This window comes from Stigmatopora argus, chromosome 8, assembly GCF_051989625.1.
Source record: "Stigmatopora argus isolate UIUO_Sarg chromosome 8, RoL_Sarg_1.0, whole genome shotgun sequence".
In the NCBI taxonomy this organism is placed as follows: domain Eukaryota; kingdom Metazoa; phylum Chordata; class Actinopteri; order Syngnathiformes; family Syngnathidae; genus Stigmatopora; species Stigmatopora argus.
The window spans coordinates 9,802,194-9,826,075 of record NC_135394.1 but is presented as its reverse complement, the minus strand read 5'-3'; the positions used below and the strand labels follow the sequence as shown (position 1 = coordinate 9,826,075).

The following is a 23,882-nucleotide window of genomic DNA, read 5'->3' as shown; positions in this document are numbered from 1 at the left end:
TCATTTTCTGAAATAGTAGGGGAACAGACATCAGTCTGATAAAGCAGACAAACCTTAAAAACAATATGCTTATTTAAATAAAGAATTGAAATTGACTTTTCAGCACGTCATAGAAATACATAGGAATAAATAATAAAATAAAAATGTTAATTTTTCTCATTTTTATATGCAACAATTGAATACAAAATATTGAATAAAACAGATTGGATAAATGGATTAGTGTCTTTAATTTTAAACCCATTTAGTTTTGTGAACATAAAATACAGTTTCAGTTCTAGTTTTTGTCACTTCGTTCGTTTTAGTTAACGATAACAACCTTGATACACAACCCAGGATGCACCTGCGCACGGGGCCTAGCATGAACTGGCGCCAGCTGGTTGTGACATGTGTAAACATGAACGCAAGGGGCTATCCAAATGTCTGCCTTCAAATATCCCTCGAGTTATACTTTGAGTAACAAGGTGGGAAATTGGGGTCAGGCACTGTTTGACATCCAGTTCTATATCACAAGTCACAGCTTATTTTTCCAAGTACTTGTATGTTTTTCTTTCTATTTTAAAAGCAATTGGGGGTCAGCCGGTCTCATTTGCAAATTGTACGAATAGCATTCTTATTTCGTACCTTACCTGTACTCCTGTGGTCGTAAAATGATGTTTTTGAAGGTGGTTAAAGTCCACGGCATTGTCAGCCTGTGTTTTGTCAGATTTACATGTGCATTATGTCACTTGTTAATACAAGCCAGTCACCTGTGGTATCAGCTTTCCTCGGCGCATGAAACCAACGTGAGGAGGAAGGAACACATTAGATGTTTCTAAAGGGGGTGACACTGCCAAATGCTTACAGAGGACAGGATGATTGGGGTAGGGCAATGCAACCTAATCTGGGGGGTTCCCTAAATAGGAAGCTGTGTGTGCACAAAGGTTAATGTGGGCCCCACACCGAGAGTTATGATCAAGCCCCTGGGGTCTGACATGTTGTCCAACACAACTTTTTACAGGACCTTGAGAGATGGTTGAGGTTTAGTCATTACAAGTGCTCAGATTTGGAAGACCCATGGGGAGAATTGCTTTAGTGACCTAGGTTTGGGTAAAGAGCGACCTTGCAAGTAGGTGGGCACAAAGTGTAGACAGGGTACACCAGTAGCTTGAGCAGGACCGTCAAACTCGCTATAAAGGAAAATGTACACCTGTACGATATAAAATAAGCTCAGGTTTTGCCACATTACATAAAGAAGTCAACATGCAAATGTACAAGTAATGTCGAACGCATGCATAGGGCTGATACTTTCACCAATGTGTTAACATTGTGTCACTTCTTATTTTGCCATATGCTTAAACTCTATTGTGTGACAGACCTCTTGCCGCCTTTACTTATGGCATCCATTAAATCTAATTCATGCCGTGAGATGACTGCACAAAATCACCCAAATGAAGCCAAACCGATTTGTCAATAGCTTTCCTCGGACCCACTCGTCTCGGTTGTTTGACTACAGACACGAGGCAGGCAGCCAGGTTGGCTCGCCATTTGCACCGAAAGCCTTTTTCTAATGAGAAGAACATTTATAGCAGATGATTAAAGCGCCAAAAATTCTCACATGACCATTTCCAAGCCTTTCAACAGGTTTTCAACTATCATTAATTGTCTCTTGGTCCTCTGTCATCTGTTTGTGGTGTTGCAGTCCTGAAGACAAGGCGCTGATGGTGGTAAAGGAGCTGAACTTTCTCAGGTCCCCACCCCCATGCCTGCCACACGTTAATAGGACCAAGTGTATTGAGTAAGTGTTAAAGTCCAGTTACTGTTTTAACATACCCACAACATAACGGCTCTGTAGTTAGGGGGGGGAAATAGCTTGCTTTTCAATGTGTGCTGACTTTGATCGACAGGCTGGCCCATGAGTTGAAGGGGTGGTTCAATCGTCATGACGCGCAGCTGACCAAATCCAGGCGAATGAATAACAACCACCTCAGACCCTCCAGGAGCATTCTGGCAAGTCCCTTCAACTCATTCTGCTAAATGATTTGCCTTATAAACCTCTTTCTTAACAACTTCTAAACTGAAACTAAGTACATTAAACTAATCACTTTCGTCATGAAGGGGGTTTGTATGGCAAATTAAAGTGTCTCTGTTCGCAACCATTTTACCTCCCCACACCTCGGTTTTGTTCTCTCATTCCTGCTTTTTGAGCTGGATTTAATCCGGCAACCATGAGAAAGTAAATACAACACTGCAGGGGTATCTGTGGAATTAGTACGGCTCCCCACTATCCTGCTCCTTTTCCCATCTACTTTTTTTCAATGACCATCCATTGGGGTACCATCGTAATATATTATAAGGGCTTTCCACAAATGGTACCTGTGTCATTGTTTTTGAAAATACTGCGGTTAAAAAAAATGTTTTTTTAAATGGGCCAACCCAACTATTAGACTTAATCGGTTGGTTGGAATTTGCCAGCCAATGTTATTGTTGTTGCGTGTTTCTATACGAAAACCATGTTTAAAATTTTCCAACAGAAAACAGAACATAAGGATCCAGAGAGCTCCCAGATTGTGACTGTTCCATATGAGAAAACTGCCAAAGAAAAGTGAGTAATGGCATGATATCATGTATTTTCACAAAGGTTTATTATTATTATTATTATGATTATACCTGCAAAATGTGCTCAATTTTATAGAAGCAATAAGGAGTAACTTATTCTATTCTAGACTCCACCCACCTACATTTAAAGTTTAATTTACTTTTTTAAGTCACTGCAGTGAATACAGCTCAACTGAGGTAAATGTGAATTTGTCAGCTAAACAAATAAAGCTTTGATAGACCTGGCATTAATTACACACCCTGCTGAAAAAAATGATGCACCTAAAAAATACACATTTCTCTATGGAACGTGAGACGTTTTTATGTTGTAAATTACAGTTGCACGGACGCACTGCCACACAACACCATTACGTAGATCAACTGTTCGTAAAATGGCATTTAGCTTAAGTGGCTCTTTAAATGGAACCATAATGAGAGGTAAAATGTCTTCTCCTTTTTTGGAAATGGTCCCCCTTCTTACTTTTTACAGTTTAATGAAGCACAGGCTGTAAAGGATGACCCCAGTACTTGACTTCATAGTTTTGGCTCTCAAAACCTTTTCTGCTGAGCTGCACTCACATCAGACAGATGGAGGCAATAGGTTTTGTTGGCCCCCTATAGTTTTTTTTCCTTCCTTGGCTAGAAAATGCGAAGGACGAAGGAGAAACGCTTTGAACAGGTCCAGCAGTCCAGCTTCAAGTATAGGTTTTCTCAATTCAGATCATAGGCAATGTGGTTGCAGATTTGAAAAAATACAGGAATACAGGAAAAGTAATACAGGCAAATGAATTATTTGGTTTATCTGTGTCCAGTATTAATAAGTAATCCTACCAGTGCCAGTTTTCCCAGAAGTATTACTTTCTTGACCAAAAATTATCATCTGAAATGAAAACAACAAAATTGACTCAAATGTAAGAAGCTAATTTTAGGTGGGAAAATGTCAAGCCGTCGCCAAAGTGCGTTGGCTTGAAGACAATTGGGAAAGAAAAAAAGAACAAAAAACCCTTACGAAAAAAGGCTTTCCAGGTTTCATGGACATGCTTTGATTAAATTAACCCAACCACACACTTTACACAGATTTTGTACAGCTGTAAAATCTTCCCAGCTTTTAAAATCGTCCTGTTGAGCGAGCCAACCTACCTCATGGAAACGATCCATTGTATTTTCCCCCACCCATTATATACTGCAGGAAAATCACTCATGGCGGGTCATTCAAGAATTTTGGGACATTAGGACATTTTAGGTTAAAAAAAATCCTGAAAAATAACCAGTGCTTGCTATAGTAGTAACAGAGTTGAAAATCTGTACAAATGTTAGCTTTAGGAGTTGACCAAGAAAAAATTACTGATGGAAATAGTAAGAGGAAAAAACGACTTTTCTACTCTAGACTCGTTTGTAAAAAAGGGTGCATGCTTTTCTTTTCATTTCTTACATTTGGTCTCAGTACGTCCTTTTAACCACACACAGCATATCTTAGTATTTTTTATGTGCATAATTTACATTGGGATGTAAATTGTCCCCCAGTTCAGCACTGACCCTAATAGAGCCGTTGTTTCACCTATAATCATCCAAATTGCAGTTTAATTTCTACGTGTCCGTACATGTGTTGTACACATTGCCATTTTCCTAAAATATTCCTGTAAATCCCTACTGCTCCTGTATTGAGTTAACATGTTTTCCACATGTTGTCATTCTCTATCTCAAAAACAGTCTTACTACTTTTATTAACTCATTGCCAGCCTTTGACGATGATACTTAGTTTTCCAGTTCAGTGACACTGAGAGATCTGCAATTCATTTTGACTAGAACATTTATTCATTCGCCCTTTCCCATTCCAAAGGAATTGGACATCTAATGCCATCAATGGCAGCCAATGGGATTAAAGAGTGAAAATTCTACATTGGTTTACAGTTGTATATGCACACTGTGATTCCAGCTCAGCCTAATGAGGAAAAAAAATGGATAGATGACTCTTATTAATATTGCCATTTTGTTTTTAAGGATCCCTGGCAGTGAGCTCCAGGTGTACTACAAACCGTCTCACTCATATGGTGATTTTTTTGCCGAGATCAATCGACGAGGCGACACATTCTACGTTGTGTCTTTCCGCAGGGTAAGTTTGGATTTACACCCCTCTAAAACGGAATCTGACATAATGTCACTTGTTGTGTAAAAATAGTCTATAAAGTTTTTTACAGCACTGATTTACTGCCAGACATTTTCAAATTTGTCTTTTCCTGTAAACTGTTCATGAAGTGACTAAGAAAATAGGGCCTAACGAATGAATCATAAATGGTGTGTAATAGGTCTGTTCCTCAACATAAAAATTTGATGTGAGTCCATGCGTCAAATAGGATAATACGCATACACCCACATGTGTAACTATGCCTGTCCAGTTCTTTTTTTCTCAGCCCATTTGCAATCATGAGGTGCATGTTTTTGGATTTTATGCCCCACGACGTGTCATTTCTCATCGTCTATGCCTTTCTTCATTAGGCTACTTTACCTCAGTTCAGACAAGGGGCCTGTTTTTGATTTTCTCCCCCCTGACATAATTCAAAACTGGACATCACTTTCAATAAAAGGACTTTGATCACTTTAGGTTTTATAGCGCTACCTTTTCTTAGAAGGATACTTCATAGAGGGGCCCCTTTGTTACATTGCACAAAGCCTATACACATGCCTTTTTCATTTGTCATTTTCCTTTTGGATTTCTCCACTTTAATTTTAATTGTCAACCATTGACAGCAAATGACAGATAAATAAGTTAAAAGTAAAAATAGCATGTGGCTCCCCACATCTATATGACGTAGTGGTTTGCAATTGCCGTTTATCGTTGAGGCAATATGTCACATTTAGAGTAGTTTTTTTAAACAATCATATGTTTCTCATTATAATAAATTTGATTTGTAAGACACTGTTCTTTTGCAACTTTTATTTGCATGTATTTATTTTTCTTGGGCCCCTGGATTTCCATATTGAATGTACATTAGTTTTTTTCCAAGTACGTACTCTATATGATAAGATTACAATGCTAGCCAAGGTTCTGGATTGAATTTGAAGGCAATCATTTTAAATTTTGACATGTAGCTTTTTGGTACTTTTTTGCTCTCACTGGCAGCTTATTGTTCAGGTTGTTCTGACCCGTTCCTGTAGAAACCCAGGTTACACTAAACCCTATGCAATAAACAGGCACCTGTGGCCTTCATTTGTGCATGAAATAAGTTGAGGTGATGGAAATGTTACTTCTCAACAAGCCCAGAAAATTGACATACTCATATTTCTTGTGTTATGACACCTGCAGCTTTATGTTAGGCTGTATCAGGGTGACGTGGTGGAAAGGCTTGCTTGAGGGTCTTATCCAAGCTTCAAGGAAAACGTCTCTGTGGTCATGGAGGCTGTAGCTCATCTGTCAGTTTGTCTCACTGAAAGCCACTTGATGATGAGCAGTAATATGTACAACCTCTCATATTGAGCCATTTAATACTCCCATTGGTGCCTTCCAGTGTTTTTAGTGCCTTGTTTGCCGTAAGCATGTCATACTTTGAATTTTAACTTTATATTCCTAAAACACTTCATTATTTTTACTGCTGACAGCCATTTTGGTGATATTAAAACACTTATTTCGAGAGATAAAAGTCATTGAGTGGTCTCTGAGCATATTAGCAAAACTTAGCTCTCCAAGTAAGACCAACATAGAATACAGTGCCTTAAACAGGGTTTGTTGTCCAATCAATTATTTTTTAATGGTCAAAATATAGTCACTTGCCTTTAATGGGTTAATACGTTTTTTATAAAAAGTTAGTTACATGTTTTAACATTTTCATTATTTCTTATGGGAAATTATATATGTGTTTTTATGAGGCTCTGCTAAATAGTAAATTACACTAAAGCCACACCCACTTGTCATTACTCACAAATTTCATGTTTGGTGTGGTTTTCATATCCTGGTCCTGATATTTGGGCCTTTTGACAACAGTGGTTTTGGCATGCAATCTCTAAAATATTGGCATCCCTCAACCCTCGTATCCTGTAGTTATCCTTTCACTGTTCACATAAAACTCATTGTACATAAATTCATACCTCAAGGCAACTACCCGTTGCTGTTTTTTTGTTGCAAGGATTTTCCTAAAAATCTTTTGTTTAGTCTTTACCTCCGATTTCACAGTCTCGGTCCTTATTTAAAATATCATGAATGAATGAATTCGATCTTTTGGAAATGAAGGACACAAAAGTGCCTAGCAAAGAAGAGCTTGATTATAGGCTCAATGGAAATTGGACTCAGTTTGTGACACTTCTAAGAAATGACCACTATTGACCACAAAGATTTTTTCAGCACCCTAAAATGAGAAGTCTCTCATTTATAAAAGGATAATACCATTTGTATGCTTTCCATAACCACCTTGTGTTTGTTCTCAGGATCATCTGCTACTTCCTGCCACCAACCACAATAAGGGAAGTCGCCCTAAGATGTCTGTGTTGCTGCCTGCCATTCACATAAACGGTAAGGACTCATAACAACACTTGTGGAAACCGATCAGTCAGCACTTTAACACAAGCAAGGCGAGATGGGAGCTCAGTAACACTGCACATGAATATATTACTTGTGTTTTTTAAACATTTAATAATGGCAAATATTCATGACCCAAACCCAAAATTTCTACCATGTGTTTTGCCTGTTAAAATGAAATGTTATTGTTGAACTTTTACTTAAAATATCTTTCATATGGAGCCCCTCGGTGGCCTTTGTCATGTTCCTCAGCCTGTTCCTCTCTCTGCTGATTTTAGCAGAGTTGCAACGTGGCTCCACAGCAACCCTCCAAACCACATACAGGCAAAAAGATTTGAAAAAGGAGGGGGAAAATTGTTTTTCAGTGTTGTGATTTCCATTTGGCGGTGACTCTCTAATTCTTGTACTTGAAATAATTCAACAGATGCCAAGCTTAACATATTTATTTAATAATGATACTACTAAAAGAAATATAAAACACATGAAAAACGTCCCTCTTTGTGAAGAAAATAATTCAAATATGTGAGGCTATCTTATCTTCTCAGATATCATTTTCAGTTTGGTTCATGAATATTAATGTGAGGTTTCCAACTCGCCCATATTGACATAACCTCAGGTATTTGACGTATCAAAGGAAGAAATGTGAACTCAGCCATTTGAGGATGCACGGCTAAAAACCAGACGATGTCATTCCAGAATTGGAGGACATTTTACATCTCACTCTTCACGTTTTAAATAATCCACGTACACGATTTTAGAACATGGAGTTTCTGAGTAAATTTATTTACCTGAAACCAAATATTTAAAAAAATATCCACAACAAACAAGTTTGTAGTACTTGCTAAACTCTTTAATATTATAATAAGAATAAAATGATATTTGATTTTAATTTAAAAAATATATTTAGTTCCATTTTCTTTTTGTAACTAAGAGACCATTTGTCTGAATTAACAGAATATAGTACATCAAATATTAATATTAGTCAGTGCACATGTTTACCACAATGTGCATGCAACCCAGACACCAAACCTTTTTAGGTTGTTAAAAGAATAAATGGTAAATCACATTATACAAACTTATAGTTTTCCAAATTTGTCAATGCTATTTTTCATATTGTTACAAAATACCTTTTTTTATGTTTGGCATGCAACCTCGTTATACTTATGCTTCCAATAAGACAATTAGTTTTTTTCCTATTAATATATACATAATAGTGTTTTACACTCAGTAACTACCATGAATAGCAGTAGACCTACAATTAATTTTGAATTATTAATATAATGCCAGCCACACACTCTATTACATACCTATTTATATTTCTGAATGTGTGGTCTGAAACAAAAAGAATCGTAAAAAAAAATCTTTGACGTTTACCAGGCCTTAGCTGCAGTGACACGTTTGGCTGGAAATGACAGAAATAAATACTCATGATATTGTTGGCTCACTTTATTGCTCTGGATGCTGCAAAGACTACTCTAGTATCTAATTTGGTACAGAGAATTATATTCATGCCCGCAGCCAGAATAGAACTATAGTCTTCTTATCATGTCCAACGTTTTGAGATGGAAAATTGACCACCCAAAACAAAGCTAAGCTGGTACTATGCAATGGAAAGTTCGCATTTGTGCAGGCTTACTTATCTAATCTTGCATTGCTGCCCTGGGCCGTCTCCTGTGCATATCAGGGACTTTTTCCTTGAGCCTATTGGAAAGCAAAGCTGGTGCATGAGGGGTAAACCCGACCGGTTTTGGTTACGCTTAGATCACCATTTGGCTGCCACGCTTCTTGTGAATCATTCAAGTGTGCATATGTTTTATTTCTTAGTTCATAAAGTTGTTCTCCAAAATCTACTGCATCATCATTTCCAATGAATGTCAGTACAGTGGAGACTTTTTGAAAGCAGTACTTTTCTGGCACTTGATCAGATATCTGTTGCCTTTTGCTTATCTGACGCTCTATGGCAGGTGGCCAAGAGCATATTTGCCCCATTTTTTCAGCCAACAGAAAGTAATTAATCTTATGGTTGTCTTACTCAGAGGATTTGCCCATTGAGAAATGTCCAACCCCTTTTTAAGGGCAAAAAGGCATGTTTTGTGATCAAGACCGGTCGGTGCATGGTGCTATCAAAGAATTTAGAGATTTTTTTTAGTCTTCTGTGGGATCTTGGGAGCAGTTATCCCTTGGAAATTAACACATTGGCTGCCATTAATGCTGATAGACAAATCAGTTAAACTGTTTTTGCATTGACCACATAGTAACTCTTAAAATGAAACTAAGGAACGAAATCCCCATCACTATTGCTATTTTTTAACATCTCTAATGTTATTCCATTAATGACATGGCTGGCATTGAAGTCTCGTCAGTTTGCTGAAACAGAAACATTCATGAAAACTACAATTGTGTCGCTACTCATTGTATGTTTACCTGGAAACAATGAGGACTTTGAAACTAGGTTTAAGTTGACCACCTGACACAAGGAAAGCAACAACATTTTCTGATGTTGACGTGTCGATTTCTCCTCATTGTGAGGAAACATTTAGATCTTCCCTGTTTTTTTTTTATTTATAAACTTACGAGTGATTACAATGAACTGGGCGAGCGACAATGTCCTCTCATTGGAGCACCATTATTCCACAGTGAATACTAATTCTTTCCAGCTCCCTTGTGAGGAATGCTTTTTGCTTCCAGTCACTAAATGATTTGCATCTGGAGGTGGACAACCACAATGTGCAAGTCATCTTTTGGTTAACAACTGAACACGATAATCCTCAATATGCACACAAAGACTCCTAGTAAAGTTACTTGATCTTCTAGCATTTCTTTGGAGTTGTATCAAACTGAGCAATGGCTCCCTTATATGGACTTTGTGTGTTTATTTAATGAGCCATAAAGTTTGAAAGTAGCTCAATCAAGTGGAAGTGACATGTTTGGAGGAGAGGAATTTTTGGCCGGTGACATCATTTACAGGTGGATCAACCATGAGAGACAGTCTATTTACTCTTGAGTACATGTGCTCCATGGCTAACCAGCAGCAGTCACCAGGGGTTGGAGGTAAAGCCCCCGATTCAGATTTTCCTACTACCCTAATCTAAACAGTGCATCCCCATTAGTGCTCTTGCTCTTGCCAGCATGATTGATGCTCTCGGACTGTACGTACTTACCAAACATAACGTGCCTTTGTGGCAGGTAGTCAGATATCATATACTACTGTATATACATGCAATGGCAATAACATTTGAAAGGTGGTTCCAGGAATGGATTACCAATTATGCCTTAGCAAAATTACTCGCAATTTAAAAAAAACGTGTTTTTGCTTCTTGAAGGATTGGTATTAAAAAACATATATGAATTCACCGATTGTGCCCAAATAAGATACTGTTGTTTCAAAACAAAGGGACTTCAACTATGTTATGGTACACAATTTCTTCTTAGAAATGAAAATGAATGGATGATAGTTTGCAGGTATTTCAGAATTATCATGTAACAGTCTTATTGAAGCTTTTTAATTGGTTTTTAGCTAAGGTGTTTCTAAGTAATTGGTTTCTCATCTTATATAACTTCCCGAATGTGGGTCTGGACTTAATTTATTGTATGTTTTAATATACAATTTTCAGGTAATGTTGCTTTCCCCTCATTTATGGCCCCTATTTTGAGAACCAGTACTATACAGATTGCCAATTTAGACTATTTAACTTGTCCTGTACGATTTGTGTTACGAATGAAACACCAGTTTGCCAAGGTTGAATTTATACCGCGCTTGATGAATATTCCACCCTGAAGAAATCCCTTATGTAACTTTTATTGAACCACAGAGCGGCAAAAGAAATGCTGACTGTGTGACCATCTGAGTGGTTGGCATGTCTGCATCCTAGCTGAGGTTAAGAGTTTGAAAATGTGGCTGTCTTTCCTCTGTGTAATTTGCACTTTTATACTGTATGATTTTTTTTTTTTTTTTAATTTTTGGGGGGGCTTTGGTAATGTTTATTGACTGCTGACCTGTCAAGGATGTGGTTTACTTCTTTTTAGCTGAGGCATATTGAGGACATCCGCCATAGTAAATAGACAGAAAGAAACCAAATGAGGTCTTGTTCATGGAGTCTTAAGAAGTCATTTACTTGTAGTGTTTAACATACTAATCTTGAATTAATGGTGAGAAATTCTGATCAGTTCGTTACAAACACATACCTGTCAACCTCTGCCGATAACTGCCCTTATAAATGATTATGATTCCCCTTACAAACCCCAAAAAAACCTTACAAACACCGTACGAGTGGTACGGTGTTTGTAAGTTTTTTTGGGGGTTTGTAAGGGGAATCATAATCATTTATAAGGGCAGTTATCGGCAGTGGTTGACAGGTATGCAAACAAAGATGGTAACAACAGTTTCTAGAGTACTGCAGTAAAATAGTAGCTTTTTTTCATCCAAGAGCAAAAGTATAGGCCTTTGAATATTATTTCTGACTATGTGTTACATTAAGCTTCACACTTGCACTAAGTCAGAGTTATGCCATAAAGCCTACATGTGGAATGTTCTTATTTTTTTAATGTGGCAAATTTTTACTTGCGGTTCCAAAACTTGTAAGTCAAGGTTTTACTACTTTGGAAAATATTAGTGTTTAATGTGGTTGTCAAGATTGTGCATTATACAACCTGTACCTAATGATGGGACAGCCTTATGTATTTTCTGGGTTGAACATGTTCGGTCAATGTCAGGTCACTCAAATCTTTTTCTAAATGTCGGCGCCATTGTGGCAGATAAGATCGATTTAAATGGCTGCCCGGATTACTCGGAAGCATAGTAGCAAAACCTTCAGCCTTTATCAGCTAGCAGCAGCTCATTTTATCACTGAAATGTTGCGGAACACCTCCAGATGTTATCTGTCGAGGACTAAACGAGATCATGCAAGGGCGGAGTGCCAAAGCGTCCGATTTTTTTTTTTGTGTGGTTGTTCCATTGTGCCTTTTTAGGGTTGGCATTAAGTATAGGAAAGAACAAATAAAGACCCTCAAAGGGGATGAGATCCTTTAGATCAGAGCCACAAATGACAGGGTAATTATTAGAATTACAGGTTTCTTTTATATAATAATACATAAGATGATAGAGATAGTTAAGCTTGAAGTCCCAAAACAAAAACAAAAACAGGAATAGGAATTTGGTGGAGATTGCGGGTCCAGCATTGCAAAGAATAATACAAAATTCTCAAGAGCAGTTGTATGTGTACTAGACAACTAGACCTTGTAGTAAATTTATGTTTAGTAAATCTAATCACAGCCGTTTTTGTGACAGAGTCAAAGCACCTTGGTAATGAACTGAGCATATTCCTCTCTCAAACTATTGGTCGTATTTATGTTCTACACTATTACACTGCCTGGAAGCTGATGCAAACATAAACGTAGTTTGACAACCTGACATTTTGATTGATCGTTTAAATTTTTTTTTGCCTAAAAACAAAGCACAACTGGATATAATGGGCGTACGGTCGCTTCTGACATCTGGTTTTAACAAAGCAACAATTTGACAGTGAAAGCGCTTTAACAAGGATCAGCTTTCACATAACTCATTGGACATTTCAAGAGGAACGGCTGAATATTCTTAATGATATCCAAAGTAGGACTGGTAAACTTGGCTCTGGGTGCAGTTAAGCACATTTACAGTGGCTGAAGGAATAAAATGCCCAAAGCACCAATGCTACTTGGCCAAACAGTGGACTCTTAACAGGACTTTTCAGTTTGGACCAAAGAGAGAGCATTATCTTACGTTAAAGATAGTTGAGCAGCTTGGAGTTTGCTTTTAAATAGTCATAACGTAACCTATCTCCAGCCTGGATCCGATCCAAAGAAGTCTGCACTGCAGGTGCGAAGGATGAATCTCAGCAGTAAATGAGGTCATAGTTAGGACGGACATCTGATGACATGAACACCTGCAGAATCTTCCAGGCAAGTAGAGGGAGCTCCCGTATCTGTCCCTCCTTGTGAGAGTTCTGGGAAGATTCTGTGAAGGCTGATGTGTTGCACAGGTGGCAGGAAAAAGAGCAGCTTTAAAACAATTTGCTGCTCTCTTCACGGATTTCAGAGCATCTTACTGCAAGCGTACAGTCAATTGCAGTAATTGATTGCTGATTTCAATGGTGAATCGGCCAAATACTGTCCGAAAAAAACAGACCAATGGTGCTCACTGACTGCCTGGCAGCTGAACATTTGGTTGGCTATGATTGAAGTTCACAATTACTTGCACACCAATATTTTAAGTTGGCTGAAAACTTTTCCTGAGTGATGGTAGTATAAATTTGACCATATTTCCTATGGCAAAGGATTTTTACAAGGGTGTCTGCTTTTGAAGGTCATTAATCTCAATTATTCAAAAAAAAAAACCTCATGCTCGTCTTTAATTTCAAAGAAGCCTCATGTAAATCATGGTCTCTTCTATTGAAACCCACAAGAGGCCGAATCGCTCCATATACCCCATCCACTCCCTCACTCCTTTTTCTTCCCAAATATGCGTGTCCAGCTCTAGTTTGGAGCCGCTTTGTCTCTGTATGAGGGAGAAATCCAGCGTGACTCACCTCTAGATTCCCCTCTGTAAGCGAGCCTCCAGCTGCCCCCTTCCAAAAATCCCTTCTCACTTTTCTCAGATTCATGTGCATCACCATTCAAAAGGAGTTTAAACTAGTAGCTAAACTCAGAGATACCTGGTGACAAATCTACAGATGTTTTGTGCCGTCAACATACTCAAGAGTTTGGATTGGATTGGATTTAAACTGTAGTTCATCCCGTATTCGGGAAATTTCCTTAGCACTATTCAGAGGAGATGGTTTGGGAGGCGTTGCTTAAGTGAATCAACCTCTTCTCATCACACTTCAATGATTTGGAGTGCTATATTACATAGCAAAATGGAGGAAGCAGTGAAACATTTGAAGTATTTTCCTCCATTGTGGCCTGTTGGATTCTGGAATTTGTCCGGTGAAAAAAGGACAATATGTCCCCTCTTCTACCGCAAGATTTTGTACCCAAAAAATTCCAACACATCAACCAGGGCTGGTTCTAGAGGTGACTGTGAAGTGCATTCAGCCAAAGCACCTTCTCTGTCCGTGCCTCACATACCTGGAACTCAATATTAATTAACATACTTGAACTCCCATCAGTGAACTTCTTTGCCAATCATCCTAAAGCCTGGCTGTTAGACGACCACAATTTCGATCACAACGCTGTCTAAAACTGTGCTACTTCTGTGTGTGTGTGTGTGTGTGTGTATGTGTCATCGTTTACCTTCAACCTCCACAAGGAGCCCTCTTACAGATTTACATATATATGGTCCTTAAAATGAATATGAATATGTTCATTATTATGTGCTGTGCCTCATTGAATAAATCTAACTCAAAAACATTTTTGTGTGTCTTCATTGACTCTTACAGACAGCATCATTGGAGATAAGGAGTACGAAGTAATGATGCAGATCGATTGTGAAGTGACGGACACCAGGATTCTCCACATTCGCTCGGCCACTATCCCTCCATTGATGCGCGTCAACCGCACGCAAACCTTTTACGAGTCCTCCTCGGAAACCCCTAACGCTGCCCCTCCTGTCGGAATCCTCATGGGGTTTGGCCAGGACCACAATCAACAATAATTGACATTTAAAAAAATTACTTGTAGTGGAGACAATGTTTTGATGGCGTAATTCTTTGACGCGGCTTAAATTCCTTAAAAATCTCTGTATTGGCTGGGAGTTAGTTAGCTCCTTGTGTGGCTGCACTGACTTTCCCACATAACCTCTGACGTCCCATGTACGGATAATTGCTCAGCAGCAGGGGGCGGGGCAGTGAACCCAGACTCACCCCGTCACAACACAAATGCAGCTCTATCCACTTCTTTCTTTTCTTCCTCATGATCATACATTTCTACTTAGGTATGTTTTTTTTAAAGCAAGGATTTGGGGGTACAAACCTTGCATAAATTATGAACAAATATGGCAGGAAATTACACACAGTTGCAATAGTAAACTTTAAAAAGCAATCTCTAAAGGTCTTACCACTATGTACAGTGCTGTGTGTTGTTGTTTTTCTAAACTGAAGGTAGCTTTTGTATGAAAATCTTTAATGAAGATGAGATGTTTTATGTATTTATTTCTATTACTATAGTGCTGGGCGATATGTCTAAAATCTGTGTGAAAAAAAGGGATTTTTATTTTGCCTCAAACTGGCCAATAATACACCCTCGACGACTAAATTAATTAAAAAAAAATACTTTTTGGGTCATTGTTGACAAACTTTAGAAATAATCCTAATTATTTTAGATTATATGATGGTTATATCAACATTTGGGGGACGGATAATATACATATTTAATGAGAGATATTAAATTTTGTCCATATCGCCCAGAACTAGCCAAAATTGTGTAAACGGAATTTTGTTTTTTCTTTGGGAAGTAAGGAATTTTTTTTGTAAAGTGCGCTTGAGGGTTTTGAATTTGATGTTGATGTTTTTTGTACAGACATCAAAATAAACACTGGATTTTCTGTATACATAAGTGATGCTTTAAATTTTTTAATTTTATTTTTTTTTCTCTGGATTTGTCATCTTTATTGCAGTACCGTACCCTCAAATAGTCGCACAGAGTGTGCAGCGGTCTTCATACTACACAACATGATGTCGATAGACCAAAGTGACTCACATTTTATTTATAATTCTTGTACAAATGTAACAAATATTGACATTTACCATGATAGGCCGGTTGGACTGATCTACAATCCATTGAAGAATTGAAATTCACTACAATTAAAGCCCTAATTGGAGTCTACGTAGGCAAACTTAATGTCATATGTGACTTGATGTCCATTGTCCCATGCGTACAGTACGCCCTCTTTGGGGTTATAGTCAATTTGGGTGGTGTAAGTGTAGTTGTTGGTGAAGGGCATTCTGGGAATCATCTGAGTGTTGGTATGCGTATCGAAGGCGTATTCCAAGTTGGCATGCTTGTGGTTGTAGCTGTCAACAGCGTACAAGACGCCACACACAATGAAGCAGTTCCCGTAGTATTTTCTCCTCAGCCCGGTTCTCCATGTGGTCTCCCTCTGCATGCTGAGGTCATCCGGGTTCAGACGACTCAGGACCACCACTTCCTGTAAGAAGCCTTCGTCGTCCAAAGCTGGGTAGATGATCCACAGGCCGCTCTCGTCCAGAGCGAAGTCGATGTCCGAGTGACTGCGCCACTCCCACGCCGCCGTGGATTCTTCCATCACGGCATCATGTAGCATGGTCCAGGCAGCCACGTAGCGTTGCTGCAGGTCAAATTTGATGATGTCTCGGGAGAAGGCGCGGTTGTAGTAGAAGGCTCCATTGTAGACCACGTGACCAGTGCCGATCCAGTTGTAAGGAAGCTTGTAGGAGTTGGTGAAACGGCCTGGAGAAAGACAACCAAATATATTTGGGGAGTCATAATATGGAAGTTTGATTGAAAGAGGTAGTCATATTACGAGAGCAAAAGCTCACAATCATAATGCTTTACCTTTTTTGAACACTTCCAAGTTCTGGAACTCCAGGAGATTGTTCCCGTAATAGAAGTTGGTGACATAAATCCTGTCTTTGTCCGACTTGGGATCCTTCATCCAGGCCCCTTCAGTCCTGCCGTATTTGTTGTGAGTCACTGGTTCAGAGATGGTTGCCAGGGTGTCCTTACATTCCTCTGTGAAAGACCCCGGGTGTTATGAGTGAGGATTTAGGAGAGCATCAACATCTTCCAGATTTACCTCAAAGAGGCTGAAAATAATTACTGTAACAGCCTTTAATTTGAACCAGTCTGGTGCGTGCAAAGGTTGTCATATCGACACAGCCCAAATAATACCCCATTGTACCACTCACTGCAAGACTTCCAATATTCCCCTTGCAGGTTACTTTTGTTAGTAATCTCAGTCAATTCACTTATACATGACATGTTTACTAGAGATTATCTTTACTGAGTATTTACTATAAATTAATGAAGCGTCTATTTACCAGGTTTCCGAGTCGTGGCACCCTCCTGTCTTTGCATTATGTCCTCAAACTCCAGGTCCTCCTCTTCCTCCTCCCAGCTGATCTTGTACTTTCTTTTGACAGTAGGACCTCGATTGGACATGGTCGAGGTCGTTGTTCTTGTTGTGCTCTTCATAGTGATAGTAGTCGGTGGAAATGATGTTGTCGCAGGTGTGGTGACAGATTGAGAAGTATGTGGAGGACTTTCGGAAGAGGACATCGGAAGCGAGGTGGGCTCTGTGTCTTGTGGAGTGGTGGGGGGAACTTGAGTGGATTTAATTGTTGGAGTGTAGGATGAAGTCGTTCCAATGCTGGTAGTGTTTGGTGTTCCTGAAATTTGGATTTGATCATTCATTTGATCGCTCATCTCCAGGCTATGAGAGTCCATTGTGATAGTTTGTGTAGCACTTGTGGGGGTTGCCTTATTATTATCTTGGTTTGAGAAGATCGTGTTCTCAGGAGTTACATCTAGAGATAGGTCTTCTGTCAGAGTCTCTTGAGTGACGGTTGAAGGAAGCGATTGAGGTGCAGACTTCATTGAGGTGAAGCTTCCCGAGGTTGTGTGTGGTGCAAATGTGGCATTACTCATCGTGTTTGTCTTGTTCTTGACCATTGTGAAAACAGGTGGCCCATCAATGTCTTGGATCTCCTCACTCAGAACTTTGGTTACGTTTGTGGACTGACTGGCCTTCTCAGACTCTTGAAAGAGGCCATTTGTTACAGGGTGGTATGACCTCGGCCCAGCCTTCTTTCGAAGATGGGGGCGGACTCTGTGTTGAATAAGATGATCCTCAATTAGGAGGTCAATTTGACCATCACCACTGAATCCGTGATACTCGAAATCTGCAGACGATAGACGCATTTGGATCAAAAGTAGAACAACATCAAATATTTGTGCTCATTTACGTAAATACATTGTGAAGCATTCATTTTCTGAACCGCTTATCCTCACTAGGGCCGCAGGGGGTGCTGACTTTGGGCATAAGGTGGGGGACACCCTGAATTGCACAGGGCACAAGTAGACAAAGGACACACTCATACAGTGGGGGCAATTTAGAGTGTTGAACCATTGTTTTTATGTTTGTTTGTTAGTAACTGTGGTTTTAGCGATCAAACAAATGTCCATTTGGCTTCGCTACAATGGCTGTTCATTGTCAGCAGCTGGTTCTTATCAAAATGTACGGTGCTTATAGCAAAACATCGTTCGTTTCATGACATAAATCTGCATCTCATTGTCTGAAAACCTTGACTTTGGTAATTATTTGAGGGCTGGTGTCTCTTACCATTCTCTTCATGCTCCCCATCGTCGATGGCCATTGGTTCTGGCTCAGCTTTGTAAAAAGTCACTCCTCTGATAATCATTCCATTATGAGCAGTCTTTGACCCTCCTGAAACTTCCTTGTTGGCCACCTTTTTGGGAGCCACATCGGGTTTCTCCTTGGCGACCGTAGTTCTGACAAGAAACTTCCCCCCATGTTTTTCCTGTTTGAGGAGAGAGGAAAAAAACTCAAAACCAACACGCGAGGTGGAACATTGCATGTTTGAACAGTGAGAGTTTACAACAACAACAAAATAATTTTTCACCAATAAATATTTGTTTTGAGCAATAGAAGAATTGAGTAGGAACAGATTTCTGTATTTGTTGGTTATTAACAAAATCTTGTTGTTGCCATGTTTTCATCACATTAGAGCTTTTCCTCGTCGTTTCCATTTTCATCAATAACGTTGCGTAACACCCTAGAGAAAGCATAGCAGCATGGTGATTCCATTTTGGGAAGAAGTCCACCTAATGCTTCTGCATAATATTGCCATTTCTCTTGCATGCTGTCATGGGGTCACCCAGTCATTCACAAACCATGATCATGTTTCGTTGTCATCCACGGCGTTAAATTGCATGGATCATTTGCAAAATTAGATTGCCTAATCCAAGGGTGTCAAACTCGGGTTGGTTCGCGGGCCGCTTTAACGTCAACTTGATTTCACGTGGGCAGGACCATTTTAGATGTAATATTTAATTTTTTTTAAATAAATTGATTAAAAGAACTGGATTAAAAGCCCTGAATATTCAGGTTTTTTTATAGATCTAAAACAATGTTTATTTTAGCTTATATATATTAGATTTTACAAAATGATTTTTGAACTAAAACACAGAAAAATGGATTAAAAATGACAATTATTGATTTAAAAGGGGAATAATCAGGAAATTTAATGTACATCTATACTCTTCATTTTAATTTGATCCTAAAACAGAAAGTCGGCACTCATGATTGACTTTCCCGGGCCACACACAATGATGCGGCGGGCCAGATTTGGCCCCCGGGCCGCCACTTTGACATATGTGGCCTAATCAGATGAACCCATAAAAATGATCACTGCCAGGTCTCCCACTTTAAAATGGATTGGATGTCTATCACTTTAATTGGTGGCCAATAAGGTAAAATGTGAAACACTTAGAATAGTTAAATAGGCTAATCTGTTATTAAGTAATCACAAAATACCTTTCCTGACCTCTGTGACCTTTGACCTTATTGCTTAAAAATGTAACCATCTCTTCTGTTTCACACTACAAGTATATCCTGCAAGTCTTCTATTATAAAGGGTTGAATACAAATATTTAATTGTTCCGAAATTCTACCTATTGTGTAGGTTTTTAAAGACATGGAGCAAAGCTTTTTGAATCTGAGGAACTAAAAAACAGTAATATTTTTTTGTTTTCTTTTTGGACCTTTGTAACTATCATGTGTTAAAATTTGTCACATAACTTTGTCAAGGATTCCATGTTTACCTTATTTTGAGAGACTTCTGGTCCATGCGGATCATCTTGGGGGTGAGAAGGTGGAAAGTGGGCCATGGTCCTTATTTTAGCATCATCTGTCGCCCTTGGTGGGTTCGTTTGGGACTTAACCTCATCTTTAGACTGGTTTATGGCCATCACCTTCACACAATCATTAAGAAATGTGATTATAGCAGTCATGCAATTACATTTTTGCCTGTGTTTTATGTTTAGCTTGCCAGTGTTAAGGTAGTCAGTCACTATCCAAATGTTCAAATTTTGTGTTCATTTTTACCCAATTTTATTTTTCCGATTATTTTTTTTGTGTGCGACTACTACACTTAATATTTAAAAATATGTCAGGGTCATACCAGAATTGGAAGACATTTTATCTCCCACTTTCAAATTTTAAACAATCCAGATTGAAAATTTAAAAAGTTTCTGTGGAAATGTACTTCTCCTGAGACCAAAACTACATAAGAAAAAGAATGCTTGAGAATATATATTTTTGATCAGCAGTCACAACTAGCTAAACTAGCCTCTCTTCCTCAGAAAAAAATTGCAAACAGGTAACTGTGATTGTACAAAATATTGTACCAAATAAATTGTCATTTTTTTAGCAGTGATCTTTAAGATCAGTTAATTAAGCCTTATTGATGAATATCTGGCTTTATTTTTTATTATTACATTAGTAATATTCCACTGCAGTGACAGTTTACCATTGCAAACTGCAATAATCAACTGTAATGATGATGACAATGTCTCTTGCCAAAGTCATTTTGTCCAACCCGGCTCCAATTATGTGTAAACAAGGCCTTGTGGGAATGTTACAGCAGCTGCCATGCTATACATTATATATTGTAGACTCTGCGCTGTATAAATACTTCAAGTCTAAATGGAGCCTCATTTTTCTTCAGGTTTTCCCATGGTTAAAAAAAGTCTCCGGAGGCCTTTTGGTGGGGAAAAGCACATCTATTTTCAGTTTGCCTAACAATGGCTGTGTCACATCCCATGTCAGTGAGCCAACTAGTGGAGGAGCAAGTCAACATTTACTCTCTGCCAAAGCATCAATTGGCCAATGTGAGTAAATATTCCTCCTCCCGACTTTTTTATTGTGAGGTGACGACACCATAATTATTTGTCCAGGCCATGATTACAACTGGGATTCATTTTGAGTTTATTCAATGAAAAGATGCAGACTGCCACATTCTACAGGATTTTTTATTCTTTCTGATGCAACCCCACTAGTTTTTATTTTTTTATCAATGAGATATTTAGGTCTGAGTATACTATTGAGGACAACTTCTTCTATTTACCAAAACATGGTTATGTTAATAGAGCATGCACAAGTTTAATCCAAATCTAAATTGACCTGCAGTGTGAAGGTAATCATCTAAAATAGCTTCTTCTCCATTGTCCGGTACCTTTTCAATGTGTGTCACACGGTCCACCAGATTGCTGATGACGGAGTGCAGCTTGGGTAGATCCATCCCATAATAGGAACCCTCCAGAAGCTCAAGGACAGTGGCCAACTAAAAAAAACGATCAAGTGGACTCAGTCAAAAGACATGAAGCCCAAACGGGGGACCAAATTGCCAATCAAGCGCAGGGATAATTCTTTGCTTTTTGTTTTGTTTTCAGTGATTGGACACTTCACCTTCACATCATCTTTAGCCGCTTCCCTAAGCTTTTTCAGCCTGAGCTCTCCCTCGCAGGGGTTGACCGCAGACGGAGGAGCGATGCAGGCGCACTTACACTCCGGACCGGACGAGATGGTCTCCACGGTGTAGGAGTCGTGCGCCGTTACCCTGCCCTCCTCTATCCGCCGGCAGGCGCTCCTGCTCAGGGGTCTGACAACACATTGACACCGACAGTCAGAGCCTTCCGAGAGGGCTTTCACTTTGTCATAATCACCCAGCAGCTACAAAGAGAAAAGGATGGTATGTATTTTTTTTTTACCACATTCAAAGTAAAAGACAAAATAGACAATCGCAGAAGGATTTATACTTTTTTTTGCCTTTAAATACCACCACAACGTATTTTAAGTGACGTCAAGTGTGGACTTTTTGTTATTGACGTGCAAAAGATGTCCTTCAGTTTTAACTGTTGAGCACTTCATTGGATTGGACGTTAATGGCAATGAAGGAGTTAATGATTTTCACCTGATCTAAACCCAAATGAGGAAACAATTATTTTACCGATCGAGTGACAACAGCAAAGTGTTTTGTCTACATTCATTTAGTATGGCAGAATATTGGCTTTACCCCCACATCACGTTTCTGTTTATTTGAAGTAAAAATAAATCATAACATATTAATGATCCAATAACGTTACGTAATTTATAGATAGTTTAAGTTCATTTCAAAAGCTATTTTTCGAAAGCTATTTCAAGCCACGCCTCCAACCTATTCCGCAATTAAATGTTGACGAGAACGGTGCAGATTTTCGGCGCACACGTCGGGCCGTTACAGCTACAAAGATGAAAACAAATCCTTCAGGAAATATTACATCAATACACACATCTGCGTTTGTGTTTAGGATGATTCACCAAAGGCCTTCTAACAGGTTTTCTTTACACCGCATGATCCATCTTGTTACTTCTGTCAAGCAGCAAGCTCATCAATAAACACGAGCGAGCACGATCTGTTAACCTGTGTGTGAATATGTGCCTATTCATCACAGTTGACACATGACACTTCAAAGTCGGCATTTGCATTGCTCCGATATGAGTTGCTTTCAGAATTCTGTTTTGGGATGTACGAACTTGAAGGTAGCGCCGAAAAAAGAAAAAAAGAAATTCACGATTGTCATTTTCATATCGTCCAAATCGTCAAGTCAATTCCTTTTTGTCTTGAATGTTATAATAGCAATTAACTAGTAGGCACATGAACCGTGAAATGTACGCATTATGCATAATCTTTCTTTGTGTATTTAATCTTTCGTTTGCCTCAAATGCAGTATAATGACCGACTTAAAAACCATCAACATTGGACTCTGTGTGAGGGAGTGTTTTTTTTTCTGATCTCGATTTTAAAATCGCCCAGCCCTAGGTGTCACATGATTGAATATTTTAACACTTCTAGTTCTTGCGAGGTATTTGTGACTTGTATTGATGCGGATGAGCCATCGCTGTCCAATTTCATATTCGTGATTTATCCACGTGCTTATTTATACTGCTCCTTCGGACTTAATATCACCAGCTCTTGTGAGATATTAACCAAATTTTAACTGGTTGGGTTTTTTTTTCTGCCTTGAAGCATTTGACGAAATGCATGCTTTGATCAATACAAAACTGCAGAAATGAAAATCCCACACATACTAGAAAATGAACTATTTCATTTCAAATCCAATTTGGGTAGTCTTTAAAGGCAAAAATCCATCTGTAACTGTCTGATGCTTTAGTATAAGTGCACAGCTCACCTTTAATAGGGGCTTTTCCCCGTCATCTGCCGCTTCCTGCAGCTTGTTGGCACCTTGCCCTGCCTCTGTTTCAGCTCGCCAGCCGGAGTCTGAGGCAGCCAGGCTGTTCGCCGGTGCAGCCGCTGTGCACGCAAAAAGCGCACCATGCACCAAGATCACAAAGCACCACTTGAACATGCTTTCCAATAGTCAAGTCCCTCCGGATGCCAATGAAAAGGAAAAGAAAAAAAAACAAGTTGCAGATTGTTCAATTTAGGAGCTAAGCAAAGTCCATGGCAAGTCCAGGCTCTGGAGTTGAGGCTCTATGAGGCCATGATGTCAACGCACTGATTGGGGAGTAGAGGCAGAGAGGACGCGCGGGTGGAAAGCGGTGCGAGTGGCGACAGGAGGCGGGACCTGGTGAAAGAGGCGAGGAGGAGTTCAAGTCACAATACTACATCAGCACTGGAAAAGTAGGTCTCAAGTCAGAAATGTATTGCTACGAGTTCATTGAGGTAAGGTCAATGAAATGTTAGTTTACATCACTCAAAATCTGCTTTAACATTACTCATTCCATGTAGATGTAATTGGTTGATGAGACATTTTTTCCACCCTAAAT

General features: G+C 39.1%; 2 protein-coding genes across 6 annotated transcripts in view; one reads left to right on the top strand and one right to left on the bottom strand.

Annotated features, from left to right (window-relative positions):
• Nucleotides 1-23,882, top strand: part of atf6 (activating transcription factor 6) — a 38,882-nt gene that overhangs the window by 11,836 nt on the left and 3,164 nt on the right. The window contains exons 11-18 of one of the 4 annotated variants that reach the window (XR_013301206.1): nucleotides 1,679-1,774; nucleotides 1,884-1,986; nucleotides 2,511-2,581; nucleotides 4,576-4,687; nucleotides 6,994-7,078; nucleotides 20,782-20,944; nucleotides 21,580-21,804; nucleotides 23,359-23,736. Coding sequence is in view for 1 of the 4 variants with exons in the window: in XM_077606494.1 (XP_077462620.1) it covers nucleotides 1,679-1,774; nucleotides 1,884-1,986; nucleotides 2,511-2,581; nucleotides 4,576-4,687; nucleotides 6,994-7,078; nucleotides 14,497-14,711 (682 nt within the window). In the remaining 3 variants the exon portion in view is untranslated. Of the gene's footprint in view, nucleotides 1-1,678; nucleotides 1,775-1,883; nucleotides 1,987-2,510; nucleotides 2,582-4,575; nucleotides 4,688-6,993; nucleotides 7,079-14,496; nucleotides 15,611-20,781; nucleotides 20,945-21,505; nucleotides 21,805-23,326; nucleotides 23,737-23,882 lie in introns of those variants that run through there. The other 3 variants (XR_013301204.1, XR_013301205.1, XM_077606494.1) reach the window with 3 other exon arrangements.
• Nucleotides 15,733-23,635, bottom strand: LOC144078431 (olfactomedin-like protein 2B). Of its 2 annotated transcripts, none has more exons than XM_077606492.1 (8): nucleotides 23,285-23,635; nucleotides 21,522-21,785; nucleotides 21,289-21,396; nucleotides 19,877-20,026; nucleotides 18,375-18,573; nucleotides 17,074-17,934; nucleotides 16,589-16,765; nucleotides 15,733-16,483 (listed from the first exon to the last, which is right to left on the bottom strand). In XM_077606492.1, exons 1-8 carry the CDS (start codon nucleotides 23,459-23,461, stop codon nucleotides 15,867-15,869), a joined length of 2,553 nt encoding a protein of 850 aa, XP_077462618.1. In that variant the 5' UTR covers nucleotides 23,462-23,635; the 3' UTR covers nucleotides 15,733-15,866. The 2 variants fall into 2 exon arrangements, with proteins under 2 accessions (XP_077462618.1, XP_077462619.1); XM_077606493.1 differs by having other exon boundaries at nucleotides 21,522-21,714; nucleotides 23,285-23,425.